The sequence below is a fragment of the Gracilinanus agilis genome, chromosome 1 (genome assembly GCF_016433145.1).
Source record: "Gracilinanus agilis isolate LMUSP501 chromosome 1, AgileGrace, whole genome shotgun sequence".
Lineage (NCBI taxonomy): Eukaryota > Metazoa > Chordata > Mammalia > Didelphimorphia > Didelphidae > Gracilinanus > Gracilinanus agilis.
In genome coordinates, this window is record NC_058130.1 from 508,964,551 (window position 1) to 508,985,318 (window position 20,768).

At 35.3% G+C, this 20,768-nt stretch overlaps 1 protein-coding gene across 1 annotated transcript in view; it reads left to right on the forward strand.

Annotated features, from left to right (window-relative positions):
* The first annotated feature begins 7,614 nt into the window (after positions 1–7,614).
* CA8 (carbonic anhydrase 8) overlaps positions 7,615–20,768 on the forward strand; it is a 145,469-nt gene continuing 132,315 nt past the window's right edge. Inside the window, exons 1-2 of the mRNA XM_044666185.1 lie at positions 7,615–7,720; positions 9,721–9,912. Coding sequence (XP_044522120.1) covers positions 7,615–7,720; positions 9,721–9,912 — 298 coding nt within the window. The remainder of the gene's footprint in view (positions 7,721–9,720; positions 9,913–20,768) is intronic.

The following is a 20,768-nucleotide window of genomic DNA, read 5'->3' on the forward strand; positions in this document are numbered from 1 at the left end:
CCAGGATTGTGTACTCAGAAAAGGGAAACGAAGAGGTAAACAATAGCCATGAACTTGAAGTCCATGAGTTATTCTCATGGATGACTGAGGCAAGCACATGCAGCCCAACCATATGCTTCTGATAAAAAGCAGCTATTAATCTATCAATCAATTAACATTTATTAAGCACCTACTATTTGCCAAGCACTGTGCTAGGCACTGAGGATACAAAAATAAGTAGGAGATAGTCTCTGCCCTTGAGGAGCTTACAGTGTATTGGAGAATTTCTGGGAGCAGTCCCTTTTCCCTCTGCTCCACCCTGAAAGAAAGGCAAAAGAGAAAAGGAAGAGTATAGTTGTAGTACCCATTCTTTCTTATTGACTGGCACAAAGGAGGTAGCTCCTTAGGTAAATGTCAATCCTCCCAAGACAGGAAGATTTAACATATGACTCTGAAAAAAAAAAAAAACACCTGTAGTCAAAAATACTCTTTTAAGTATAATTTGCATTATTAACATTTTTGATTACTTCCTTAAGTCAATACAATCAACAACACGGTATCCCAACCCCTGATTTATATCCTGTTGACTATTCCTACAGCAGAAATGCTCCCACACTGAAAATTTAACAATTGGTTTTCACTAGCTTGTACAAACTGACTCCTAGACAACCAAATTATCTTGCAGGTAGCCTCTGTCAATAAAACCATCCCCTATGAAGCTCTAAAAAATGGTTCCAAAGTAACCAGTTCATGTTGGGACAGCATTTATTAGTGAGACCTAGTGAGGGATTTCCTTTTGTCAACCTGACAAACGTTAATTAGGCATTTACTATATTCCAGGTACTGTGCTAAGGGCTAGGGATAGTAAGAAATGCAAAAAACAGTCCTGGATCTCAAGGAGCAACTAGGTATTTAGGGGTAATAATATGCAAAGAACTATGTACAAACAAAATATCTAAGAGATAAATTTCAGACACACACACATATAATTAGCAGAAAGAATGCACTAGCATTAAGGGAGATGGGAAAGGCTTTGTGTAGAAAGTGGGAGTTTAGCTAGGAATTGAAGGAAGGCAGAGAAGCTAGGAATAGAGATTAAAATTCCAGGAAAGAATTATTGGGGAGAGTCAGTGAAAACGAATGGAATTAGGAGACAGAGGGTTTTGTTTGAGGAATAGCAAGGAGGCCCTTGTCACTGGATCAAAGGGTGAACGGATCAGAGTAAAGTGGTAGATGATTGGAGAGGTAGGAAGAAGTCAGGTTAGGAAAAGTCTTTAAAAACCATAAGAAAGTTTTATATTTGAATCTTTAAGTAATGGGAAACCACTTGATTTTTTGTCCTCTTAACAAGATGCCAGTGTCCATGCCCATTCTCTATGTCGAGGAACTTATCAAATGTTATGAATAAAGGCTTTAGTGTTCATAAGCAAGTCACTTAGTTTCTTATTGTTCTCTGAAATTCTTTAAGACCATAAAATGCAGGCAGTGTGCTGATTTTGTGGAGGGAATTTCCTTACCTGAGAGTTTCCTATACCATTAGTATCAAATTTAAAAAGAATCAGATTTCTACTGCTCACGTATTAACTTAAAAACCAATAATCAACATTATCTATGTTCTATTGGATTTTTATTAATTTTGTTCAACATTTCCAATTAAATTTTTTTTATTCCCTTACTTTTCATATTAGAATCAATACTTTGTAGTTGTGTGTGTGGTGGGGAGGGCAGAACCAAGATGGGGGCTTAGTAGAAGCAAAAGTTGAAATTGCTCTTACAATCCTTCCAAACCAATTTTAAAAAAATGACTCAAAACGACAAGAGTCAAAAACTAACAGTAAGATGGAGTTAGGAGGCTCTCCTACTGAACACAACTTGAAAGGCAGGCAGAAAGAGTTGATTTTCACAGGATAAGGGGAATCTGAAGCAAAATTACACAAGGAGGAGTGCTGACCAATGGCTCCCCCACCTAATGCACCAGGTTCTGAGACTGGGCATAGGCTAACTTTGGGATCTCACCTTTAATGAAGAGGAAATTAAAGAAATCATTAGTAGCTGTTTTGACCAATTATATGACAATAAATCTTATAATTTGGGTGAAATGGATGAATTTACAAAAATATAAATTGCCCAGATTAACAAATGAGGAAATAGCATACTTAAATAATCCCATCTGAGAAAAAGAAGTTGAACAAGCCATCAATGAGCTCCCCAAGAAAAATCCCAGGGCCACACAGATTCATTGGTGAATTCTATCAAACATTTAAAGAACAACTAATCCCAATATTATACAAACTGTTTGGCAAAATAAACAAAGAAGGAGTTCTATCAAATTCTTTTTATGACACAAATATGGTGCTGATACCAAAGCCAGGAAGGCCAAAAACAGAGAAAGAAAATTACAGACCATTTTCCTTAATGAATATTTGTGCAAAAATCTTAAATAAAATACTAACAAAGACATTAGCACAATATATCACAAGGATTTTTCACTATGACCAAGTGGGATTTATACTAGGAATGCAAGGCTAGTTTAATATTAGGAAAATTATCATTAGAATTGACCATATCAATAATCAAACTAAAAGAAATCACATGATTATCTCAATAGATGCAAAAAAAGTCTTTGACAAAATATAACACCCTTTCCTATTGAAAACACTAGCATAGGAATAAAAAGACCTTTCCTTACAATAATAAGCAGTATTTATTTAAAACCATTGGCAAGTATCCTCTACAATGGGGATAAGTTAGAAGCCTTCTCAATAAGGTCAGGAGTGAAGCAAGGATGCCAATTATCGCCTCTATTATTTAATATTGTACTAGAAATGCTAGTTTTAGCAATTAGAGAAGAAAAAGAAATTGAAGATATTAGAGTAGGCAATGAGGAAACTAAACTATCACTCTTTGCAAATGATATGATGATATACTTAGAGAATCCTAGAAAATTCAAAGTTGCAGGATGCAAAATAAACATAAATCATCAGCATTTCTATATATTTCCAACAAAACTAGGCAGCAAGAGTTAGAAAGAGAAACTCCATTTAAAATGACTCTGGACAATATAAAATACTTGGGAATCTATTTCTCAAAACAAATGCGGGAATTATATGAACACAATTACAAAACACTTTTGATACAGATAAAATTAGAACTAAACAATTGGAAAAACATTAACTGCTCATGGGTAGACCAAACTAATATAATAAAAATGACAATCCTATCTAAATTAATTTACTTAACCCGTGTCATAACTATCAAACTATCAAAAACTATTTTATATAAGTAGAAAAAAATAATAACAAAATTCATCAGGAAGAACAAAAGGTCAAGCATATCATGGGAACTAATAAAAAAAAATGTGAAGGATGGTGACCTAGCAGTACCACATCTTAAGCTGTACTATAAAGCAGTAACATCGAAACAATGTGGTCCTGGCTAAGAAATAGAAGGGTAGATCAATGGAACACATTAGGGGTAAATGACTTCAGCAAGCTAGTGTTTGATAAACCCAAAGATCTTAGGGAAAGAACTCACTATTTGACAAAAACTGCTGGGAAAATTGGAAAAAAGTAAGGCAAAAATTAAGTTTGGATCACACCCTATACCAAGATAAGTTCAAAATCAGTATATGACTTATAGTGATATCATAAGTAAATTAGGGGAACAAAGAATAATTTACCTCTCACATCTACAGAGAAGGAAAGAATTTATGACTAAACAAGAGATAGGGAGCACTACAAGATGCAAAATGAATAATTTTGATTATATTAAAATAAAAAGGTTTTGTACAAACAAAATCAATTCAACAAAGATTAGAGGGGAAACAAGAAACTGAGAAAAAATGTTATAACAGATTTCTCTGATAAAGATCTTATTTTTCAAATATATAAAGAACTAAGTCATTTTTTATAAAAAACCAACTCATTCCCCAATTGATAAACAGTAAAAGGATATGAATAGGGGGAAGCTGGGTAGCTCAGTGGATTGAGAGCCAGGCCTAGAGACGGGAGGTCCTAGGTTCAAATCCGGCCTCAGACACTTCCCAGCTGTGTGACCCTGGGCAAGTCACTTGACCCCCATTGCCTACCCTTACCACTCTTCCACCTATAAGTCAATACACAGAAGTTAAGGGTTTAACATTTAAAAAAAGGATATGAATAGACAGTTTTAGATGAAGAAATCAAAGCTATCAATAATCATATGAAGAAATGTTCTAAATCTCTCTTGATTAGAGAAATGCAAATTGAAACAATTCTGATGTACCACCTCATACCTATCAGATTTGCCAATATGATAATAAGGAAAACAATAAATGTTGAAGAGAATGTGGCAAAATTGGGACACTAATGCATTGGTGGTGGAGTCATAAACTGATCTAACCATTCTGAATGGCAATTTGGAATTATGCCCAAAGAGCTATAAAAGAATGCATACCTTTTGATCCAGTAATACCACTACTAAATCTGTATCCCAGAGAGATTTTATAAAATGGGAAAGGACCTATTTATATAAAAATATTTATAGCTGTTATTTTTGTGGTGGTAAAAAATCGAAAACTAAAGGTATATTCCTCAAGTGGGGAATGCTTGAACAAATTATGGCATATGATTGTAATGGAGTACTATTGTGCTGACAAGATGACTTCAGAAAGAGATTGAAAGATCTATGTGAATTGATTCAGAGTGAAATAAGCAGAACCAGGGAAACACTGCACACAATAATAGCAATATTGTGGAAGGATCAAATGTGATAGACCTTGCTACTAACAGCAATTAAATGATCCTGAACAATTCTGAGAGACTTATGAAAAAGAATGCTATCTACCTCTAGACTAGAGAAAGAACTGTTGGAATAAGAATGCAGAGGAAAACATATAATTTATTGCTTGTTTATTTAGGTATATTGTTTGGAGGTTTGGTTTTATAAGATTATTCATTTACAAAAAAATGAATAATATGGAAATATGTTTTGAATGATAATACATGTATAACCCAGATTGAATTGCTTGCCAGTTCCAAGAGGAGGAAGAAAGAAGGGAGGGAAACAATAGGTCATATAACTTCAGAAAACTTATGTGGAAATTTGTTATTAAAATGAATAAATAAATAAAGATACTGTGTATTAGTTCAAAGGCAAAAGAGTGATAAGAGCTGGGCAATGGGATTTAAGTTACTTGCCTAGGATCTGGCAAGTCCCTGAGACCAAATTTGAACCCAGTACCTCCCAACTCTAGATCTAGATTCTTAATCCATTGAGGAACCTAACTGCTCCCCTCACCCCCAATTACATTTTAATATGGTTCTATCTGGAGTTTTGCAGACTTTTTTCAAGGCTACATTTGGTTGGGAGTTTGACACCTTTGTTCTATACCAATTAAATGACAAGTTCAATTCCTAGCTCTATAAAATTTCAATACAGTGGGAATGAACAGGGAAAACTTATTATTTAGTGGAATCTTAGGGAAATTATTAGATTACAGCTTTATATTTGCAAAGTTCTTCATATTCATTTTATTAGTTATTTCTAAGCACGTTGTTAGATATATCTGTTTTATTGCTGCCACATTATATTAATGTTCAGAGGATGGGCAATGCTATTTTAAACCCACATAGGAAATCAGAGTAGTAGAGTATGGACCTGAACTTTTAGTGTCAGATATTTTTCTATTGCTCAATGTTTTAATTTTTGTGGTTAACTTCTATTAACTCTTTATTAAGGTGAGAAAGGGATAGTATGCATTGTTGAATTTTATTCACATCTTGCCTGGAAAATCTCAAAAGTAGCAAAATTGACTAGTTTGAATTTTGCTTCCTCTCTGTCTTACCCATTCACTAGAGAATTTCCTAATAGCTCATTAAGTGGCCCTGACATGGGTAGCAGAAGAGAGTCTGGAGGCTGAAGTTCCACAATTCAAATACTGCATAGTCAAACTTAAAGAGTTCATAAGGATACTGCTTTTTATACGGAACCATTAAAATTAGAACCAGTGGAAATCTGAGGTTGTTATACCTGCACACCAGCTCGTGAAAATATAACTAGCCAGAATAAGAATATTTGAAAAGGGCTCTTAAAGGAGAAAGAAGAGGTCTGAAGTCATTAATAAAGGTCTAAGAAGCAGATTTAAGAGGTAGTAATGTGACCACTCTGGAACATGAAAGTTCCTGTCTGTTATGCAATGTGTACATTTCATTATTTACACGATTTCACTAGGTGATAGGAGAGTTGTGTACACAGCAAGTTCTGACTATAGTCCTGTCACAACCTCTGAGAATAAAATGAAATAAAATTTTATTACCCATGCCTTTGCACCAGGATTTCTCATGAAGACTATTTCCCAAAATTATGACCTATTTCCAGTTTAATTTATTTTTTAAAAGTCACTAAACTGTTTTAACAATCCATAAAGTCCTTTAGTATACTTTGTTTTCAAAACTTCTACTTTTGCATATAAAAACCAAACACCAGGTAAGAAAAATCCTGAAGTGGGGTACAATCCGATTCAACAGATATTTTTAAAATGTAGGCCTACTATGTGCAAACTACTTTTTATGTCGTTAAAGAGTTCTCTTGTTTAGCCTGTCTTCTCCTAAATACCCTGGTTATCAGTGGTGTGTCTGAGGGCCACCCTATTTTGTTTCTTTGACATGCCCAAGAAAGATTCACAGTAGTTTCTGATATATTGCACTTTTCACTTATGCCCTCCTGTTTTCTTTCTCCCGAGATTATTTCTGAGAAGTAGAAGGTAGTATATAGTAGAGAGAAGCTACCTCTAGAATCCCAGGACCTGGTTCAGATTCTAATTCTGTTATAACCTGTGTTATCCTGGGCAAATCATTAAATTTTGATAAGCCTAGTGCCCTCCCCCCCACCCCCCAAACAGGACTAAAGTGTTCTTTAGGGTCCCTTGCAATTCAAGATATATAATGAGGGATATTTCTCTATTAGTCAATATAAACTTATAAGCACATATTAATAAATGATTGAGGAGCTCTACAGTGCTCTAGATAGCTGTTTTCAAAGTTGGATAGAAGCTTAATTGTTATGGAAGGGGGGGCGGGGTTAGTGAGGGAGGAAGTTCCAATAAAAAAAAAAAAAAAGAAAAAAAATCCAAGCATTAGAGTGTTCTTTCATATCAGTTAGTACTGTACAATCACCCCATGGGATGTTTCCTGATAATCTTTCCACTCCCAGGGCAATGAGACTTATTAAGACTTACCTCTTTTGGAATACATGCTCCACCCCCTGTGAATTCGTAAAAGCCACTGTTTCTCTTGTCTAGCTTTATGCTTCTAAGTTATATAAAGAAGGACTTTAGACGCACTCTCTCACTTTCTGCAAAACAAACCTCTCAGTCTCTCAGCTTCTACACACCCTCACACAAGCGCACACACATTCGGGAGCTCTCAAAAGCAAGGACACACACACACAGGCACACACACACACACACACACACAGACACACACACACACACACACACACACACACACACACACACACACACACACACACACACACACACACACACACACACAGAACTGGGAAGTTAGTACCGCCTCACTGAGCGGCAGCGAACAACAGGCTTTCTAGAAAGTCGGACGGCCAGCTCTGAGAAAGGAAGGTGTGGAAAAGCTGCCCATGGCTGACTTGAGCTTCATTGAAGATTCCGAACCCTACACGGGAAAAGAGGAAGATGATGAAGAGGAGGAGGAGGAGGAGGGTGTGGAGTGGGGCTACGAGGAAGGTAATAGAAAACCCAGCACAGAGTTGGGTTATAGTGGCTGGGAACAAATCTGGCAGATACTCAGGCTATGGAGGTCGGAGCAGTGTTCGCCCTCCGAGTGGGCTTGGGGTCTTTGAGGTGGGTGGGCGGGGCGGGGGTCTGTGGGGCTGGTGGCAGCGGTGAAGAGAGCAGTCTCTTGGCAGACTGGCTGATCCTAGCGGGGGCTGAAGGATATGAGTGAGGTGAGGTGGGGAGGACCAAGGCAACAGCTCCGTTTGGCTTGCTAGTTCCCTAGCTTGCTGGTTCAGCACTGAGAGCTGAGCCGATGCTGAGACCCTGCCTTCTGACTCAAGGCCTGAGGGCCCCGTCCCACTGTGTTGCTCCTAGCTCCTCCAAGGAGTCCCTACTCTCTTCCTAGCAGTGACCTACCTCAAACCTGTGGCATGATTTCCATTCTAACTGCGACTTAATACAATTTTTGAAGACTAGTCCATAGAAAAGCTTCTCTACCTTTTCCCCTTTTGATTTCCTGAAATTTTCCTCCTGGTGGGCTCCTTCTGCACCTCAAAAACCAATATTTTATTTGACTGTGCTAACCACCTACCCCAGTTAAATAACCATTTGCCTACAATAGCCAGTGCCTCACCTCAAATCTTTTATCAGCTCATTATCACTGTATAAACTTGAGTTATATGTGCATGTGTATATATACATCTAATCACGAAGGCATAGACACACACATTTTGTAGTGTTCCTAATTACTTCATTAGCTACAATTCTTTTTGAATTAAAATTTGAAGTTTCTGCTAGAAGTACAAGAAACTTGGCTGATGTGCAATATATAATGATAATAATGTTGATGGTGTCTGTTTCACTAGAATCTTAAACTTAGACCAGTTATCTTGACTTTTGAGCCAGTGACAAAGAATAAGGAGCCAGACTGGCCACCAGTCAGAAGGACCTGTGTTCAAATTCTTCCTCAGGCACATTCAGGCTGGATTAGCCAAGGCAAGTCACTTAACCTTTCATTGCCCCAGGTGACTCTACAAGTATGAGTTGTTGGTTTACATCCCTTTAAGAGTTAGAATCATAAAAACAAACAGTAATTTAGCAAAAGTAATGTCTTCAAAGTTATTCAAAATATTTTTAGAGCAACTTTTACTGGACATTTTTAATATGCCATATTAATGAAATTTTATGTTTCTAGTACACTTATATGAATGAGTGATGAATTATGAGTGCAACCAGCCTTTTCTATAAGACAGTTTCAAATTGAGAGCCTGAAAAAAAGGGAAGGCTTTCTTAGAACTTAGTATCCTAAATTTCTCTCTATAACTTAGGACTACTACTATAATTTTGAATGAGTAATATATACAGTGCTTACATTCACACACATAAGATGTATAATTATGTCAGTTTATAGAAGAATATAATGAATTTGTATTATATATTTTCAAATTTGTACACATGGATTCATATATACATGTAATATATAAAAGCTCACTATTATCAGAGTTATTTTCTATTTATCTTCAAAAGCACTTCTTTTTTTAGCATCACAGCTGCCATTCTATTTGTTCTACATTGCAATTACCAACCAGCAAATTTATGGCATTTTAGTTTCTCTTGCCATTTTAAGTTAATTTTGCCTTCAAATCATAAATCACAAAATTATAACTACATGGTACAAATAAAATTGTTGTACTGTACTATAAAATCAGTTCACTATTTTTTGATTTAAAAATTGGTGGTTTGGGTGACAAGAACTCTTTGTACTTTAGTTTTTGCAGAAAGACAAATATTGCTGCAAAATCTAATGTAATGTATTTATCTTTATTTTGCCTCTACAATTTCATGGCCCTGAAACTGTTCATAAAACAAACTATCAGTGTTAGGGTCACAAACAGAAAACATAACTTTAATTTTTGTTTCACACTTTTTATATGTATAATGTACAAAAAAGGATCACTTTATTTCAACTTGATTACTATTTATTTATTTTTATATTTATTTGTTCTTAGGAGTTGAGTGGGGCTTGGTGTTTCCCGATGCTAATGGAGAATATCAGTCTCCTATCAACTTAAATTCAAGAGAAGCAAGATATGACCCCTCACTGCTGGACATTCGTCTATCTCCAAATTATGTGGTGTGTCGTGATTGTGAAGTCACTAATGATGGACATACGATCCAGATTGTTCTTAAATCAAAATCAGGTATTTTAAAAAATCCCTTTCTTTGGCTCTCATTCTACAGTAAACCAAATTATTGCTATTATCACCTAAAATATTAATTAAAAATACTCTATGATCATAAAGAGGCAGATAAGAAACGTTTCTATATTTTCTGAATACATACTAATTTTTCTTATGCAATGTATTTCCTTTTCCTGTATTTTTTTACTCAGTTACAAAGCTTTATTGGACTATTATTTATATGAGATTGACTATTTGTATATATATGTATATACACACATATATTTTTCTGTATAAACATCTACATATATACATGGATGCATATATATGCATATATATGTGTTTGTGTATGTGTTTATACATGTATACAGGCATATATATATATATATATTTCTCCCTCAGAATCTTTTTTTTAAGATGATCATAGGAATCATAAGATTATTAGATGATGGGCTTCGAGCTGGGAAGGACCTTAGAGGCCATATAGTTCCACTCCATCATTTTGTCAATGAGGAAAGAAACTGAAACCCAGAGGGAGGCTTAATATCTTACCTAAAGTTATCCAAGGAATAAGCAGTAGAGCTAGAATTTTAATCCAGCTCAGTCCTGCATCATTTTACTATACCACACTCAGGATGATGTCAGGTAGGTGCTCTATACTATGATAAAACATTTCCATGGGTGGTGGTACAACTTACTCAATGCACATAACAAAGGCTCTAATTAGGGAAATTATAGGGCTTCAGGAAAGGTGTACAAAATCTGCGCATTACCTTGAATTGTCTCACCAGGTTAATTTTGTTAGGAAATTGCCATATGTCATCAGTGTTAGGACACCTAGTTGGCACAGTGGATAGAGTATTGCACTTGGCGTTGGGAAGACTCATCTTCTGGAGTTCAAATCTGGCCTCAGATACTTACTAGCTGTGTGACCCTGCACAAGTCACTTACCTTATTTGCCTCAGTTTCCTTAACTATAAAATGAGCTGGAGAAGAAAACAATGAATCAATCCTGTATCTCTGCCAAGAAAACTCCAAACTGTGTCATGAAGAGTTGGATATGACTGAATAACAACAAAATATTCCCTGTTGTACAGGCGGGGTTAAATTAACTGTTCTCTTGTGTAAAGTGGACAGGATTGACTATGACCCCTGGCCTTGTTTAGCTTTATCTATTTAGGTCTTGGTCTATTCATGTATAAAATAAGGAAGTTGCCCTATATCATCCATAAAGTCCCTTTGATCTTGAAATGTTATGAACCCATGATCTTGTGACTTGAAATGTGCTCAAAATATTTTTCTTAGTTATATAGAAGTTTTTGAGGGGAAGTGTTCAGATCTGTGACTTCATGAGGATAGAGAATTACCAAAGTTTAGGAAAGTCACTCTGCCAATGCACACCAACTCTTGCTCTTTAATTTATAATTCCCTTGAGATTTGCTTTGGGCTAAGGAGAATATAATATAACTTCCCCAAGGTTCTATAGCCAATATTTTCATCTTAAGATAGTTGTCTTAAGTATGGTGAGGTTATGTGCCCTTCCACAAAGGGTTCATACAACTAGTATGTGTCAGAGAAGGGGACTTGAAGCCACAGTTTTCTACCTTTGAGTTTGGCTCTTTATCCACCAAGCAATACTATATCTTTCTTCCTTAGAATACTAAGAAAAGTTGGAACACACACACACACACACACACACACACACACACACACACACTCACACGCATATATATTCTCCAACCAAAATAACAAACAAACATCTTCCCTTCCTCCATCCTCAAATACTTTTTTTTAGGAGTTCAATTAGAATTGTAGTGCATCTGAGATATGATATCTTCTTGGGCAACCAGGGCAGGGTTGTTTCGGGGAAATGTGTTCTTGGCTTAAGTGTAGGAGAGAAATTCAAAATCATTAGCAGTATCCTAAGATTTTCAAATGAAGAAAAACTATTGACCTTTTCTGGAAAATACTTGGGGAAGGATGGAAAATTAGAATATATTTGAATTACATGAGGTGCTTGACAAGCAGTGCCGAAATGTGCTTAAATTAATTCAGAATCAATACATGTGATATTTCACACTACAGATTCCTTAGATTTATCATTACTCAGTTCAAGTATTGATTTTTAACTATAGATTAGTCATTAGTTATGGATGGTTTTGACCCTTAATCTAGAATTAATATTCCATCAGGGAATTGTAGTCATGTTTTTTTTTTCATGCTTGTCCAAGTTTGGTCAAGGTACATGCATTATACACATTACATTATGGATTTTTTTATTGGGTAAACAAAAGATCCTATTTGATTACCATGCTCATATCTCAGGTATAATTTTAAACTCAACCTATAACCCAGGTTATTTTTTCTGTGACATGAACTGGCATTTCAGATTTACTGGAAAGGGATTGAATGTTAGTTTTTCTTATGTTGAAGATATGTTTTAAAACATAAAACCCTCCAAAACTTGAGTATGTTCTGAACACTGATGTATTGCTAAATTACAGGGATCAATGAATTCTTCTCTTTCCAAATTTATACCTAATCTGACCAATTTGATTTAATACATATTTGTCAAGGGCTTTCTATCTATATTAAATACCATACAAGATATGGGGAAAAAACCCGTCATTTGACTCTGTCTCTGCCCTCAGGGAGTTTACCAGCTCCTGGAGGTAGAGATAGTGGAGAATAGCAAGGATTGCATACTTGCAACAATTAGAAAATAAATAACAAACAATATAAAATAAAATACTCAGTTGAAGGTTAAAAAGGACTTCCACTCTATGCTACAGGAGGGCTGGAGAGGGTGGTGTGTGGAGATGAGAGGGAAGGAGAAACTGTGTATATGCTGAGGGAAGACAATTGACTGGGGAGTGCAGAAGATGGCTTAGGTCTAAAGAAGAGCATGACTAGAGCTGCTTTGTTAAAGTGGTGCCACATCAGGCACTTATCAGTCAGGATTTGGGGGTTTTTCAGGGGGAAGAACTCTGGATATGAAGTGGTGAAATTCTTCAGGGGTATGCAGACCTGAGTTCAAATCTGGATTTACCTACTAACAGATGTGTTGCCCTGGGCTACACACTTAAGCCTATTTGCCTGAGTTTCCTCAAATGTAAATAAACTAGAGAAGGAAATGGCAAAGCATTCCAGTATCTTTTCAAGAAAACCACAAATAGGGTCACAAATAATTGGACATGAATGAAACATACTCTCTGGTCTTATAGTACAGTATCAGCATAGCTGGAGAGGATGGGTGTAAAGATCATACTTATAGGATCATAATATTGTAGATTTAGAGCTAGGAGGGACTTGAGTGGCCTTCTAGCCATTCTCATATTTTATGGGTGATGAAACTGAGGTCCAGAGATAGTTAAGTGACTTACCCAAGGTAACACAGAACAAGTGGTAGAAGGGGAATTTAAACCCAAGTCCTCTGACTTTAGAGCAATTTCTCTTTCTACAACACCACAATTCTTCTCTATTCTCTGCCCTGCAATCTAAATTGGCAGTATTATGTATAGTACTGAACATCACATTTTTTAAGAAAAATATTGATAATACTAGAAGGGATCCAAAGGAGGGCAATATAGGATCTAGAATTCATGTTCTGTAGAGTTCTTACCAAATGGTCTGAGGATATTTAGTCTGGAGTAGAGAATTAGTATATGGACGGTATTCATAAGCTGGAAAACATCCAGAGGATAGCTTTCTTCCAGTATTTGAAGAGTTGTTTTATAGCTGATCACTGCACTGATCATATTCTTAAGTCTTTCAGAATTGTTTATTTTTACAGTGTGTTATAGAATAGATTGCTTAGAGGCTTTTGTTTTTCTTTTCTCATGCTTGTTAATAGAAAAAATAATTTTTAAAACCTTATTATGTGGGAAAGGGATTACATTTGTTCTGCTTGGTTTCAGGGAAAGAACTAAATAGAAGAAGGAAAGAAGGAGATTTAGGATCATTTAGTGAATCACATCCTACTAGGGAGGTTTACACCAACTAGTGGAATTCAAATGGAGGCTGTATGTTCACTCATCAGTGACATAAGAATATTCTTATTCATAAATAGGTTGGATTAGATCACCTCTGAACTGTCTTTCACATGCGAGATGCTCTTTTTTTCTTTAATGATTTCAGCTTCAGACACACTGAGTTTGAGGGAATGATCGCTGTTCCAAGTACTAGTTTCCTAAAACAGTTAGAGATATAAGGTAGAAAATTATCAGTCTTCCAATTGAGAAGTTAGAATTGAGATATGGAAATTATTAAAATTAGGAGAATAGATGAACTCACAGAAGGAGAACTCATAGAGAAAAAATAATAAGAGGTTAATTACTGAGCCTTGTGGGATATCTACAGGAGATTTAAGAAGAAAAATAGAACCTTTAGAAAGTCAGTGAAGACTGAGATAGATAAGTAGAAGGAAAATTATTAAGATTCTGCAGTGATACAGTAATTGAGGGATAAAGATATTGCAAGAATGAGGGAATAGTCTAATGTCAAAGAGCAGGAAGGTCTTAGAGCAAGGGTTCTTAACCTTTTTATATCATTCCTTTTAGACATCTCAAAATAATGTTTTTAAAAATATAAGATAAAATACAAAGTATTTCAAAGGAAACCAATTTACTGAAATATGGTTATGGAAATATTTTTTAAAACTTCAGAGACAACAGGTTAAGAACCTTTGATATGAAGAATGTAGTATGAACCAGTCTTTGAACCAAGCAAAAACTGATAATGAAGTAGAAATGATGGGAACCTTGGTGAGTTAGTAATAATTCCATCTTAGAATTTTTGAAAGAGAAAAGAAATACCTGGCATAGAATGACATGAACCCTATGGCTCATGAGACTAAAGTTAGATAAGTAGATTGAGGAATCAACTGCATAGAGATGATAATTGAATTCATGAAACTTGATGAAATTATTAAGTGAGATAGTGTAAAATGGAAAGAAAATAAGACCTAAGACAGAGTTTTGAGGTATACCCATTGTTAGGGGATATGATCCAAATGGAGAACTATCAAAGAAGAAGGACATCAAGGAGGAGAATAAAGAGAGAGAAATTTCCCAATTACCCAGAGAGGAAGGAGTAGAAAAATAGACTGAATTGAATGAGGAAAAATTTAATTGGCACAAATGCCAAATCTTGTATTTGTATTAAAAAAAAACTATTTAAAAAGACAAAATGTAGGAGATTTCACTATATATGTTTATCTAGAAAATATTAGGATATTTTAGTGGATTGCAAACTCAGTAAGAGTCAATGGTATGACTGAGCAGTCCAAAAAACTAATATGACATTAGGCCACATTAGCCTGGGGAAGTGGCAATCCTTCCTGTTCTACTCTGTCCTACTCAGAGTGTATCTAGACCACTGTTTAGTTCTGGGACCACATTTTATGGAGAGCATTGATCACTTGAAGAGCATCTGTGGAGTACAGTCTTGGTGGTGAAGGGCTCTGAGATCATACAAAGGAACTTGGGGATATTTAAATGGGAAAAGAGCATACTTAGGTGGGGGCATATAGCTGCCTTCATGTGTTAGAAGGTAGTTCATGTGGAAAGAATGGTTATAATTATTTTTTTTTCCTCAAGAGGGTAAAATTGGGAGCAATAAGTGGAAGCTGTATACAAACCTTAAGGATTATGTAAGGAAAAAACTTATTAACGATAGGAATTGTTCAAAAGAAAATGGGGTATCTCTGGAGGTTGTAGGTTCCACCTCACTGGAGGTCTCTAAGCAAAAAAGAAATCATCCCTTGTTAGGGATGTTGTAAAAGGAATGATTGTTCATGCTTGGGTTAGCTTAGATGGCCTCCGAGACTTCTCCTAATTCTGAATTTCTCTGACATCTATGACAAATGATTGAAAGTACTAATGTATGTCTTAGAGATTGAATGGTCTTACGAGACTGAATATCAAATTGATATTTTAGACATAGGCCATTTATTTTTTTCAGACTTCTCATTTTCTCTGTTTTTCAAATAATTTCCCCCTCCAATTTTTATGGTTAATAATATTAACTTCACATTTAGGTAACTCTTTGATCTCTGCAAATTACTTCCCTCAAAACAACCCTCTGAGGAGAGAAATGGAAGATTGTTATCTTATTTTGTAAAAATTAAATTTAAAAAGTGTTTCTCTTTTTTCCTTCTGCATTTTGCATTTATAGGCAGCTTCTATCCTTTCCTTCACTCTACCTTGGCTCTGCTCAGAGGTACTGCTAGATCTTGAAATGCCTTATAAATTCATCAATGAAAGATTTAGTTATTTTCAGTGCAATTTTGGATCATAGATTTATCTGACCTGAATCATCTCAAAATCAGCAATGCTTGAAGAGTCTATATCAGGGGTCTGCAACATATAGCTCTCGAGCCATATCTGGCTCTTTTGAGGGCCAGATATGGCTCTTTCTGCAGGAGCCATAAAGTCAATTTTTTTTCAGGCGCTATTACAGGAGCATACATTGTGAGCACTGTACGACTCTCACAAAATTACATTTTTAAAAATGTGGCGTTTATGGCTCTCATGGCCTAAAAGGTTGCCGACCCCTGGTCTATATGATAACTCCCTTTAATTAGAATATTTAACTGTCCAAAATGCTTTGTTTTTGGCTGAACTACATAACAGATGATTCATAGTGCTATTTCCACATTTGTATAATTTGTGAGAGTCTGAAGTCAGTCAAAATTCTAGTGAGTAATAAGATTTGTAGTCTTTTAAGGACACTTGGCTTCAAAACCAGACATCATTTTGAACTTTTCAAAGGTTTGGAGAAGAGACTTAAATACTAGTTTCGAAAGTGCTAAATGAAGACTGTAAAGGAGTTTTGAACCTGGGTAGGGGAACTGAGGAGAGCTCTGAATTTACCTGTCCTCACTTTACAAAGGGTCAGAGAGTTGCAGTGTTTAACCAGGGCTCCTACTTTTTAAAACAGGATTTAATAAAATTTCTAGTTTATAAATCTCATGCATTTTTTGTGTAATATCTTTCATGTTGGCTTTGAAAAGTTGTTTAGTAGCTTTATTAATTATATAATCTTTGGAGTTAAGTATCATGGATTTTTTAAAACAGTAATTGGCATTCAGGCTAAAAACTCTAGGATAAAAAAAGCAAGTGCTCTCTCTTAATGTCTAAATTTTAAGGTTTTTCATTAATCTGGGTCAAGACTCAAAAGAACTGAACTCATGCTATGCCTGATCAATACCAAATTAATAATTCTTAAATGTTAACTGTTGTCCTTATGGAGGATGTGTTCCCTCCACCCCAATAAAATACTTAAAGAAGCCATAACTTCCTTAAGGACTTAATCTACAAACTAATAATTTAATTGAGATATTGCATTTACCCCAAACATCTCAATAATGAATTATCGAATATGAAGAAATATATTGTCCTGGTCTTTGACTTAAAAAGATTTATAATGTTGTTAGGTAAATAAGATTTAAGAATGAGAAAAATTCAATAGAAAGGGAGTGAAATAAAAGTTCAGGATAATTATTAAGTGCCCACTGTCAGCTAGGCACTGGGATATGTACTTGAAATACAAATATAAAAATGAAATACTTATGGCTCTCACAACAGTAGAAGGATTGGTATGTGATTAAACAATGAATGATGAATATAAATAATAAGTACTCTAAGAGTGAAGGGGACATAATTTCTGAGTGGAAAGGCTTGGGAACACATCATGGAGAAACCAGGAGTTTATCTGGGTTTGGAAAGATAGATGGAAAGGGCCCAATAGGTAGTTGAAATAATATAAGCAAAAAGCAAGAATGTAGGAAAGCTAATGACAGCTTAAGGGCACAGGGGAGAGAGCAATATGTAAGTTTAGGCAGGAAATGTACATTTAGGACTGATTTAGAAATCCTGTGAATATCAGACTACATAATTTCTTTAAGGTAAATCTCAGTAATCTAGTTTTGGACAAGCCAATTGGTCTCATGTAATTAGGATTACCAATAGCTATTCACCTTGAAAAAAAAATTTAACCCCCTACCTTACATCTTAGAATCAATTCTATGTATTGGTTCCAAGGCAGAAGAGTGCTAAGGGCTAGGCAATGACGGGGTTAAGTGACTTGCCCAAGGTCACGCAGCTATGAAGTGTCTGATGCCAGATCTAGTTTTGGATCTCAATCCACTGAGCCACCTATCTGCCCCCCACATTGAAATGTTAAGAAAGGAAGCCAGCTCAAAGTTTTATTTATTAATTTACAGTATGTGAAGGTAATAGATTATGTGAATAGGTAGTTCTTCACAAATACTATTCTATATTTCTTTTGATTCTCTCTAAGAACCTGATTTTTATTCTTCTGAGTTTTTTATGATCTTAGAGAAATCTGCATTTGATGGGTCTCTTTTGGGCTATCAGTTTCATCTTCTTATTTTCCTGGAGAACTCCAAAAGTGAAACTAGTATTGGATCCGATCAATTCCACTTACTTCTAGTCATTACTTCCATTCTCCAATCTGACTAGAACAAATGCTAGGACAATTCTACTGCTTAGTTTCTCTGTTGCACACACCAGTCACTGTCCTCTAAGGCTCCTAATTTTATTCATGTTCCAAAGGATGAAAATGTGCCCGTATAAATGTACATAAAATTGAAATTGAATGTTATCACTATCAAGAGATATAAAGAAGAACACAGAGGTTGAATAAAATTGTGAATTTTTAGGCCTGTGTACTTTAATTTGTAAGTAGCAAAATAGACCGAAGGTTATATATTCTATCTTACTATTAGACAAACTTATTAAGGGTAATGAATTTTTTAAGTGTACTATTTGTGCAAAAGAAAGTGCTATTCAGGATAGGTCATTATGCCCTTTACTTGTAACTTATTATAGAAACCTTAATTGGAAATTTTTACTTCTGGGCATTTTGTAATTCTCTGCACTAATTTTAGGGCCAGAATTTTTTTCTTCACATAAATATTTGACATTCAGTGTTACTCAGCAATTTTATGTAAATTTAAAGGTGGTGCCAGGAAATAAATTTTTATTCCTTTTCATAGAAGATGGGCACATGGTCTGTTAATTTATATAACATCATAGGATTATATTAATTTATTTAGTATATTTTAATAGAGCAGGCAAGTGGTATAATGGATAGAGTGGTAGGTCTGGAATCAGAAGACCCTTCTCCCTGAATTCAAATAATTCACTTACCTCCATTTACCTTGGTTTCCTAATCTATAAAATGAGCTGGGGAAGAGAATGGCAAACTACTCCAGTATCTTTGCCAAGAAAATCCCCAAAGCATTCATGGAGAGTCAGATATGACTGAAAACAACCAAACAACAACCAATATTTTTAAAAATGGATGACACATGCTATTTTCTATTTTGTGTATAATTTAATAAAAACCATTTATTAATGCCTACTAAGTATTAAATACCATGGTAGGTTCTATAGGAGGATATAAAGAAGAGAAAAATATGATCCTTGCTCTTATATAATTTACATTTTCCTAGGGAAGATACAAATTTGTACTATACAGCTATAATATAAAGCATGATGTTAAATTGTAGTCAAAAGAATGAATATAAAAACATAGCAATAGAAAGGATCATGGAATCACTTCTACCTAGTGTAGTGGTACAATTATCTTGTCTAATTATTGGGGGGTTAATGAGAGTGTGTTGGTATTTCTATTTACTAAGAAAGTTTTTGTTTGTATATTGCAAAAAGTGCATAATCCTGAGTGTCCATTCTAAAGGTGAGAGGGGCTCAAACTTGACAAGTGACTTGCTACTTTGATGTAAGTAAAGTGGATTTGGATATAACCAAAACACAAGGAAGAGTGTCTAATTCTTGTTGTTCTTAGGATGTGGTTGTCTTTTCAACTCTACTCACAATGACTAGAAAATTAGGTTCAGGATAATTTGGGAGCACAGTGCAGAGCTATAAAGTAAATTCTTTTGGAATGGTAGAGAATGTTGTGATGAATAGGGTCTGTTGCTTGATTCACAGCAGCATAGGAATTCAGTCTATAGGTATGAAAGCTCATATCACATAAGAAGAGGAAGCACTTTCGTAATTAAGGCAACATATACCTAGAAGTAGAGTATAGACCAAGGTAGGAGAAAAGCATAGTTTCCAGGGTGAGGGCAAAGGGATATCTAGGGGAACTTAAGGTTCTAATCTCAGTACCCTATGGGGGCACGGTAGAATGAAGAACCAGTTTCTTTCTGTCTCTGTCATCTCTTTTTCTCTCTGTCTGTCTGTCTTTCCATCTATCTTTATGTCTCTCTCTCTTTATCTATCTATCTATCTATCTATCTATCTATCTATCTATCTATCTATCTATCTATCTATCTATCTATCTATCTATCTATCCTTCCATGCATTTCTCTCTCTCGACTCAAATACTTATTAGCTGTATTAAGAGTCATTCAACCTCTCTGCTTCAGAAAAAAAATGTGAATATGATAGCACCTACCTCCTAAGGTTGTTGTGAGGATTAAATAAGATAATATTTATAAAGTACTTAGCACAGTCCTGGCACACAGTTGGCATTTAACAAATGCGTATTCCATTCGTCCCATTCCCTTATCTCTCTTTTCTCTGCTAATTCTATTTCTTAGTGTCTAGGCAGGAGAAATCTAATAAGAATGGGCCAATGCCCTTTATTTGGTGCTGATGACCAAGAGTAAGATCTAGAAATTGCCTTGAGGGTAGAGTAATAGTTGGGTAGATAGTTTGTAGAGGAAATTGCAGGAACAGTGTATCTATCTGGAACTTTAGGACATATTTGAGGAATAGGAAATACTGAGTTTGTTTAGAGTGTAGTGTACATAAATAATGGTACATAAAGCAAAAAAGTATTTTGGGGAAAAAATTTTGGAAGTTCTGGCATGCCTGGTTGTTAAG